Below are 9,112 nucleotides of genomic sequence, written 5' to 3' on the forward strand. Positions count from 1 at the left end.
GCGAGGTGGTCTGGCTGCAGCAGGCAAGAAAGGGGTGGAGAGTCAAGCGTGTGCCCCCTTTCGTCTGGCAGCAGCCTCACCCTTGGCGGCAGCCGTATGGGCCGGCCAGAACGGGCTCTAAGCCTGGGCAATTGCACAGAAGGCTCCCCTCTGTGCCACCCACTGGAATGAAACGAAGGAAGAAAGGCAGAAAGAGGAGATGCTCCTGTTTGGAGCGGGGCTGGGAATGCTTGCCCATAGTAGCTCGTGGCCCTCCGTCCTAGGTGCCCTGGCAAAGGGTGTTGGGTAGAGCCGGTGGCAGGGTGCTCCCCCTGCTGGGCATTCCTAACTTGCTTCAGGAGGCTCCCCCCACCACTGGAGAGCCCGAGCGGGTCTGCAGGTGGGCCAGCGCGCATGAAAGCTGCTCTGGACAGTGGCTCCGGTGAGCGTAAATAAAAGGCCGTTGCCCCTGATAGGGCAGGATCTTGCTGTTCCCAGGTCCTTTCCTCTGAGACTTCCAGTTCAGAGGCTGTAATGTAAAGCCCTGTATTGTATTTCCCCTTTTTTCTTTTTCAGGCAGGTTGACAAATGCAAAACTGCACCGAGTTACGAATCGGGTTGCCATGCTGTCGAGTCTTCCAGCTGCTGAATGCAACAGGCAATTTTGCTTTGCTTTGTGGAGCTTTGTAAGCTGGCTGCCAAATGTAAAAAGTTCACTGCGCGGGTACGTTAGGAAAAAGCCTCAAGCAGTGGCAAGGAAAGTTTATGTTTGCTGTTACTTATTCATGAGCTGCATGGCATGAAGTCATTGCCGTAAGTGTCGGGCTCAGTTCTGTAGCTCTTTGTCTCGGCGGGCTGTGAAGAAACATGCTCGCAGGTTGCTTTCGTTGCTCACAGTTTTTAAAATGTTTTGCATTCTGTAAAAAATAATCCACCTGGGCAATTTTTGCTCCAGGGGTAGGTGGCACAGCATGGACTATTGCCCCACTCCACCATCATGGAGGATTAATTCTTTTTATTAGTAGTACACTGAAAACATTTTGAGTTGGGTTGGTTTGGTTTAATTTGAGCACAACCTGTTCTAAGTTTTATGAGTGGGGCTATTCTATCCTTTTTTTTGTTATCTGTTCAATCGTGTCCGATTCTTGGAGACTGCCTGGACAAGTCCCTGCGGTTGTCTTGGCAAAATTTTCGAAAGTGGTTTGCCATTGCCTCCTTCCTGGGGCTGAGAGAAGGTGACTGGCCCAAGGTCACCCAGCCAGCTTTGTGCCGAGGCAGGACTCGAACTCACAGTCTGCCAGTTTCTAGCCTGGTGCCTTAACCACAACACCAAACTGGCCATTGTTCTGTTCTTAGGAGAAATCTAAATCTGTTCCTACTTGCTCTTAAAAGCCAGTCTGGTGTCGTGGTTAAGGCCCCAGGCTAGAAACTGGCAGACTGTGAGTTCGAGTCCTGCCTTAGGCGTGAGGTTAGCTAGGTGACTGAGGAAGGAGGAGGCCAGGGCTAATGACTTCCAAAAATGCTGCCAAGAAAACCGCAGGGACTTGTCCAGGCGGTCGCTAGGAGTCCACGCTGACTTGCTCTCAGTGTCAGGGATCCCTTGCCTTTGTAAAGGGAGGCCATAGAGAGATGTACAGTATCTCTTCCTGACAGATGAAAGGTGTGGTCAGAAACATCCCCAAGCACCCTCTGGACACGGAGGGCTTAGGATTATTTGAGCTTTGCCTTCGCTACCTTCTTCAAGGGGTCCATAAGAGCAGGCAGCCTGCCATTCTGTAGGTTCAAGACCAGTCCTTCGGCTGTGCTTGAATGAATTTCTCCGTAAATAAATGAATTAATATTCCAGCACGCATCCAGCAGACCGTCGTGGTCTGCTGTCTGATATGAGTCCAGTTTAAATACTGGCACGATTGTTGAAAGAGTAAAATAAATAAATAAATAAATACAAATACACTGGCCAGGGTGGCAACTGTCAATGTATTTTAAAGAAACAAATAGTTGTTGAGGCACATCTGCTCTGCATGCCCTACAGATGTGTGCCGGCACATGGCCAGCACGTCCAAGGACTGTGCAGTTTGGGGCGATAGGAGTTGAACACCTCCAGGAGTGTCGGCTTGGGGAAGGCCCAGCTGGCGCTGCCCAGAACCCTTCTGCCCATCCCTCGCTGCAGTTACCCTCAACCTGGCCTGAAAGAACAACCCCGTATGTGCCCCGAGTTGGCAAAAAGGAGAGGCGGGTTCCAGGGCAGGGGCTGGGAAAGCCAGTGGTCAGGAGAACGGGATGAGGCCACAGGGCTGAGGGACGCGGAGCCCTTCCTGGCGATGCCAGTGATGGGATCCTCTGGCCGCTGGCTCCACTCAGGAGCCCCTAATCTCCCGGGAGTGAACCGGCCAGGAGGAGGTGACGGGGACGCTGGATGGGGAGATCGGTAGGGGAAGTGCAAGAGTGGTGAGGGGCTGGTGATGCCCAGTGGGGCAGCTTGGGGCTAGAGATAGGCTAAGCTCTGGCGTAGGAGCCCCCTGTATCCGGCCCCCTCCAAGCGATGCTTTTTTCCTGCAGCCGAATTGCACACAACCTCCTACCATTACAGAGGAGACTGTCAGCCCCACACGGCAGAGCAGGCCAGGAAATCAACTCGACCAGAGGGCTAAAGCCGCTTTTATTGAGACTGGCCAGAATAACAGACTCTTCCAGGCCTCGACGGGCTTCAGAAGTCTCCTCCCGCTCGAAGGACAGCTGCATCTGCTCAATTCTTTCTAAATTTCCCTGCTGCTTTCAGGAGTTGAGACTGCCATGACTTGGTGCTGCGGTGTGGCGTCCTCTCTCCCTGGGGCCCCATTTCTAAGCACTGCTGCCCTTTCTGACGCTGCTCGGGCCAACCCGCCGAAGAAGCTCGAGGTCCCACAGACCCCCGGCTCTTGAGCAGAGGGGGGAGGATGAGACGGGCCTTTTGCCCCCAAATTCCCACCAAGGCCTCGGCTTGTGATGACGTCAGCCCAGGGAGGCTGAATGGCTTGGTTGGCCCAGGGATCCCCCATCCGGTGCCAGGAATGTGCCCTGTGACCCCCTTTCTCTTGAGAACCCCCCTTCGCTGCTGTGGCTGCTGCCTCCCCCCTTGCCAAGCGGAGAACCTGCAAAGGTCCACTGCTGGGGGGAGTTATGTTGAGGTCCCCGAGGCATGGGGGCGCTGGGAGGCCCATGGCAGAGAAGCCCGTCTCTCATCTGCAATTGTAAGGAGCTCAGTTGCCCCCCAGCCCCCCCATGTTCTCTGCATCCCCCCTGCCTCCAGGCCCCAGGGAAACTGGCTTTCTTTCCCATTTCCTTCCACCCACCCACCCACCCATCCATCCCGGTGGGCCCGCCTTCTAATTTTCAGCATTCCCCCCTCAGCTTTTCCTTCATGGAATTATTTGTTCCAAAACATTGCAGGTGGGTGGAAATGAATTGCTGTCGAATGATGGAGGAGAACATGGCTGCCAGGAGTTCTGGTACGTCCCCCCCCCCAAGGGGATCCATGGGGCTGTTTGTGGTAAGCTGCCCACACCTTGCCAACCGCCCCCGGTTCTTTCTCAATACTACAAAATGAGGAGGCTCTGAATTTCTTTAGGGGGACCAAAGTGACTGTGAGGAGGTCAAAAAAGTCAAGATGGTGGCCCCGATCACGTGATTGAAGGCCCACCCCTTTTTACTTGATGATCATGGCCACCATCTTGACTTTTTTCCACCTGGCTAGTCACATCTGCCCCCCTCTTCACTCTGCTCGCCCAAAATGGAAAGGGCCCCCCTTGCTTCCTGTCCCTCTCTGGGGAGACCCGCCTGGGGAGTGGAGGGAATCGGCTGGCCCTCGGTTGCCTTGGCATTGCCATTCCCCCCCCTCCTGTGATGGCTTGAGGAAAGGGGGGAAGCGCTTGCTTGGCAGCAGAGGGAGGAAAGGGTTGTGAGGGGGGAGGCCTGGTTCCAGACCCTGCTGGGGGGGATCTGGGGAGAGGCACGATGGATCGGGGGGGCACCCAATTGGGGGGGTTGCCAGGAAGCGCGTGGGTAGAGAAGGGCTTAATTCCTGGGTTCCCATGGGTGGCTGTGTGTTTGCTGGCTTTTATTTCATTCTTCAGCTTCTTCTCCGAGCCCCCCTCCTGCTTCTTTGTCCCCCTTTGCCCGTAACTCATTCCCTGGCGATACATGGCCTTTGCTGGGGGACCGACCCCCCTCCCGAGATCCTGCCCTTCCGGGTGCACTGTTGCCAAGGGAGATGGGGGCCGAGCACCCCTATAAAGCTCCGGCCAGAGGCCCAGGGAGGCCAGACGCAAAGCAGCCGGCCCCTTAGCCCTTCCTGGACCAAGGCAGTCTACCTGCTGGTTTCCCCAAGGAACATGCTGCCCGCAATGAAGCCCAGACCACCTCTTCTCCTCCTCCTCCTCCTCCTCTGCCTCCTGCTGCCAGCTTCCCAGACCCCTGTCCGCTCTCCCCAGGTAAGGGCATCATGACCTGGCACAAGGCTTTGTGGGGGGGGGTGCGGGGGGGCTCTTGGCTGATGATCAGTTATCACCACCCCAAACATCTTCCCAACAGCTGCTGCTGGAAATTCTCAGGCAGGACCTTGCACTTCTGCTGTCCGGCGATGAAGCGGGCCCTCGCCTGCTCCCCCTTGGCTCTGCACCCCCACCCTTAAGCAGGCAGCCTTCCCCCAGGCTCCCAACCCTCCACCCTGGGCACCCCTGGCACTATGTCCTCCACGACTGGGCGAAGACGCAGAGGAGGCTCCGAGGACGGCCCAAGAAGACGGCTCCGCTGGGCTGCTTCGGGATCAAGCTGGACCGGATCGGGACCTTCAGCGGCCTTGGGTGCTGACAGTAAGCTGGGCAGCGTGGGGGCCAGTTCTCTGCCTTTTTTGCACCGGTTGCCCCCAGAGTCAGCCCTTTGGGGGTGGGGCGCAGGGGCTGAGGAGCTGCACCGCAGGAGCTGGACCAAGTCCTGCAGTGGGGTGCCACTCCTGATCCCCCTCAAGCCAACTCCCAGGGGTCTGACAGCAGTCCAGCCCCTCTCCGGGCACTGGCCTAACTCTCCTGGGGGGTCATTCATGCTTCAGGTTCACAGAAAGCAGAAGTTTGGATGTGGGGGAAAGCCTAAAGTAGTGTTTCTCAACTGTGGCAGGTTGAAGATGTATGGGCTTCAACTCCCAGAATTCCCCAGCCAGCATGGGGAATTCTGGGAGTTGAAGCCCATACATCTTCAACCTGCCATGGCTGAGAGACACTGGAGTACATGGATCCTCCCTTCCCTCTGCCAACTATTGCAGGCACCCCAATAGACCTTAAGATGGAGATAGTTTGCAGCCAACTTTTCCCCAATTTTTGTTCACCTCCTGGTTCCAGATCCCATCCCGAGCTGACCCAATTGGCTTCTCCAGGATCCGCCAGGGTGGGCTAGAGGCTTAGCGGGAGATCCCAAGCGGATGCAGCTGTGCTGGATGGGAATTCAGGCACACTGTCCCAACCCATTGGAAAGAATTGCCACCTAGCTTTTTCCATTTCCAAATTGTTCTCGTTGCACAGGACAATTGTATTTCTTCATCTATCATGTATTTATTTAAGAAGTTTAGACAGGATGGCATTGCTGGATTGCTGAGTACTGTAAGAGGTGCACACATCGCCCTGCGTCATTCTCGGGCTCATACGAGCCATGGGGCTGGGAACTAGTTTCCTACTGATTGCAGTTTTCCTGTTTGTAGGTCCCATGCCGGTGACGAGGCCCCTTTGGGGCTGAACAACTTCCTCGGGACAAAAGCACCACCCTGGGCTTGCAAAGACTTCGCCTGGCCTGTTCCTGGTGCTCCTAGGTAGCTGGCTGGAACAGAACTTCATTTTTACACTAAATACTTCATTTTTACACTAAATAAAAACAGTTCTGTCTGCCTGACTCCCTCCTTCAGCCACAAAGGTCATCTGGTGAACTAAAACTGTGCGTATGAAACATTCAGCGGCTTGCACCGTCACACAAAGCTTGGCGGGCTTGGCAGCTTCAGCCGTGGCAGCTGGCAGCCCATCATGTACGGCTCAGTGTGGCGGGTGAGCCCAGCCAGCTGTGGCTGATTCAACAAGCCACGGCTAAGCAAACGAAGGTGGAAGGGGATGCGTCAGCCCAGTCAAGTTAATACCTAGTCAAAGGCTAGCCCGGCATGCAATTCCAATCCAGGGGATGAAAAGTAAAGGGGAAAGTGGGAGAAACAGGTGTCATTAAACTGGCCCACCTACGGGCTCTGGGGGGTGTTCTTTTTAGAGAAGCCCAGGATGGACTTTCCCATGTTGGATGTCCCCTCCAGACAGACAGATCTCCGCATGGCCCAGGCCATGCGTCCACATTATAACATGGTTGCTCCACAAGGTGTCGCTGTTCTCTGCGAATTTTCATCTGTGGTTTCTTTGCTTATTAAATCAGTGTTTCTCAACCAGGCAACTTGAAGATGGGTGGACTTCAACTCCCAGAATTCCCCAGCCAGCAGGGTTGGCTGAGGAATTCTGGGAGTTGAAGTCCACCCATCTTCAAGTTGCCTTGGTTGAGAAACACTGGATTAGATTCTAGAATGCAGGTGGGAATGACCTGGGGAGAGGCAGCTGAGCCCGCAGAAGGAATGGGGAAGTGAGAAACGTTTCAGAAAGGGCCCGCCCTAGTTTCTTGGGCTGCAAAGACGGGGGAGTTGAAGTCCACCCATCTTAAAGTTGCCAAGTTTAGCATCTCCTGCTGTTTGTTTATCTTCAAGGTCCCAGCAGGAGAGTTAAGACTCAGTTTTCTAAAGGAAAAAAAAAAGGAGTTACAAAATTGGGCTGAGGTTTCACCTTTGTACGGTACCGTGTTTCGGGCCTCCTTTCCTCCTGCTTTGGGGACTTTCACACACTGCCTCTCACCCCCCAGGTTCAGTCTTTGGTTCAGCCATCATCCTCTTCCCCCTGCCCAGCTCCCAGATATTTTGGGACTATAACTCCCAGGATCCCCTTGTCAGCCACTGGGAATTCTGGGAGTCTCAGAACCAGCATCTCCAGAAGCCGGTAGGTTGGGGAAATTAGCCTGGAGGGGGGGCATCGCAAGAACTGCTGGCTCTTTGACCCAGGAAGTAGTGGCAGGGGTAAAGGGGCTCTAAATCAGACCTCTGGTTCCCCCCCCTCTCTCTCCCCCTCTCCCTCCCTCCCTCTTCATCTGACCTCGTTTCCCTTCCTTGCCCAGGACCCTTCAAAGGGGGCTCTGCCCAGCAGCTTCCCTTGGTACGTTCTGTTCCAGCTGAGCCATGTCTGAGCGTGGTGTGTGGTGTGGTGTGTGTGTCACACCTTCCTCCCCCTTCCTGGCCCATCCAGGAACCTGGCTCTTTTTCCGGCCAGAATGAATAATTGCAGATGGACAGTCTGAAGCCCCTCCATCCTGGTTCTGAGGAAGGACAGTCCGCTGTCCTCCAATGCTTTCTTCTGTAGATTTATTCCATATTTGCCAAATCTGTGTTAAAACCTGATGTGGGGGGAGAGGCTGAGCTGGATTAAACAGGCTGGTTAGGTTTTTACACACCCCAATTTCCAGCAAGACAAGAGTCCAAAGAAGAGTGTGTATCTCCTTGTTTTATTCCAGTGTCCCCCTCTTGAAATGTGGGATTTGTCACAACTGGGTCAATCTGGGCCCTCTGGAGGTTGGACCACAACACCCATCCCTCCCAGCTGGAATCCCTCTTCACCTCAGCTTGGCTTGCTTTAATTCTCTGAACCTGTTTCATAGGCAGACATGTTTCTTGGTTTGTAGGTAGATTTTAGAGGCTGATGGGGTGGGGATGGCAGAGGAAAAAAGTGTCAGTGTCTGGCCCTCCCTGTTGGTGCAGGGAAATTGGCACAACTACATCAACAGCCTTCTCTGGCTCCCTCTTTTCCCATCCAGGCACTTGTGCCCTGCTGCCCGGCCTGGCTATCTAAGTATTTTTCAGATTAAGATTAAAAAATGGAGAAGGGTGCTTGGGAAGCTGGCACGTCACACGGCAAAGCACCAGCTTCTCGTATCATCTTGATGGCCAAGGACGCCCCTTGGAAATGGTGGGTAACTGTGCCCAGATGCCCAGAAAGAAGGCCGCGGACAGACGACACGGCCAGGAGTGTCTTGAGCCCCAGATGGGGGCTGGGAGGAGGGTGGCAGCAGCTGTGCCATCAGCTGCCCTTTGGCTAAATGGGCAGCAGCCACCATGTTAAGATACACCCCAAGGAGGCAGCCATTTTGCGAAGCTCCCCATGATTGGCTCCCAGGATCTCTCATTCTCCAGTGTTCAGCCTCACTCTCCCGGTGCAATCCACCAAGTCTAATCTTTTTTTTTAAAAAAGACAAGTTCAGTTTATTAAACAAAAAAGAGGATAATTAAAAAAGAATTAAATTAGCATTTTTCCCTGGGGGAGCATTTTTCAAAAACCCCCCTCCCGCATGTTTACCTCTGCTCTGCCCCCCCCCCCGACGCCGCCATTGATAGGGTGGCTGGTCAGTGACAGACGGGGGGGGGGGCTTTGATTGCACCGTCGCAGCTGCCTTGAGCTTTCTGAACCCCTTTGCCCCCCCCCCATGTCCTGGGGCTTCTCACTTGGCAACCAGGGTGGAAGAGAACTTGGTTACCACCCCACCTCCCCAATTCCACCCAGATATTGGGATTTCAAACTGGACTGTTTGCAATTCCGGGTAGGAACACCCTTTCTCGAGCAGATCGGCCGCCTTGTTTGGCGGAGGGGGGCACCTGCAATTTAGCACCCAAATCTTCCACCAGCCATGAACCAGCCCCAGCCCACCCCTCGGCACCCCTCCCCCCCTTAATTTTGGCTTATAAGATACACTGTTTTTTAATAAAAAGCAACATTATCACCTTCAATATGAAGGCTAAAGAATCGGACACAGGCAGCACGCTGGGCTCTGATGTCACAGGATCGTTCCTGCGGCATCATCGGTAAGTGCCCATGCTGTTGGTGCTGTGAAGGCTTGGCTATGGCACGGTGGGATCCCGAGGAGCAGCCCAGCGCTGGCCCTAACCCTGCGATGGTGTCGCAGCCGGGACCTGGAAATCCCGGGCCTTCTCCTCGGGGCCTCGAGGGGCTGTTGGGAGCCCCCCCTTGGCCCCGATCCCTCT

The 9,112-nt window shown here is 54.7% G+C and overlaps 2 protein-coding genes across 3 annotated transcripts in view; both read left to right on the forward strand.

The window, feature by feature from the left end:
- MPDU1 (mannose-P-dolichol utilization defect 1) overlaps positions 1–9,112 on the forward strand; it is a 64,109-nt gene that overhangs the window by 31,129 nt on the left and 23,868 nt on the right. The window lies entirely within an intron of this gene.
- Positions 4,010–5,854, forward strand: LOC134496021 (uncharacterized). Its single transcript, XM_063301748.1, has 3 exons — positions 4,010–4,448; positions 4,549–4,829; positions 5,708–5,854. Exons 1-2 carry the CDS (start codon positions 4,050–4,052, stop codon positions 4,825–4,827), a joined length of 678 nt encoding a protein of 225 aa, XP_063157818.1. The 5' UTR covers positions 4,010–4,049; the 3' UTR covers positions 4,828–4,829; positions 5,708–5,854.

Source organism: Candoia aspera, chromosome 4 (genome assembly GCF_035149785.1).
Source record: "Candoia aspera isolate rCanAsp1 chromosome 4, rCanAsp1.hap2, whole genome shotgun sequence".
In the NCBI taxonomy this organism is placed as follows: Eukaryota; Metazoa; Chordata; class Lepidosauria; order Squamata; family Boidae; genus Candoia; species Candoia aspera.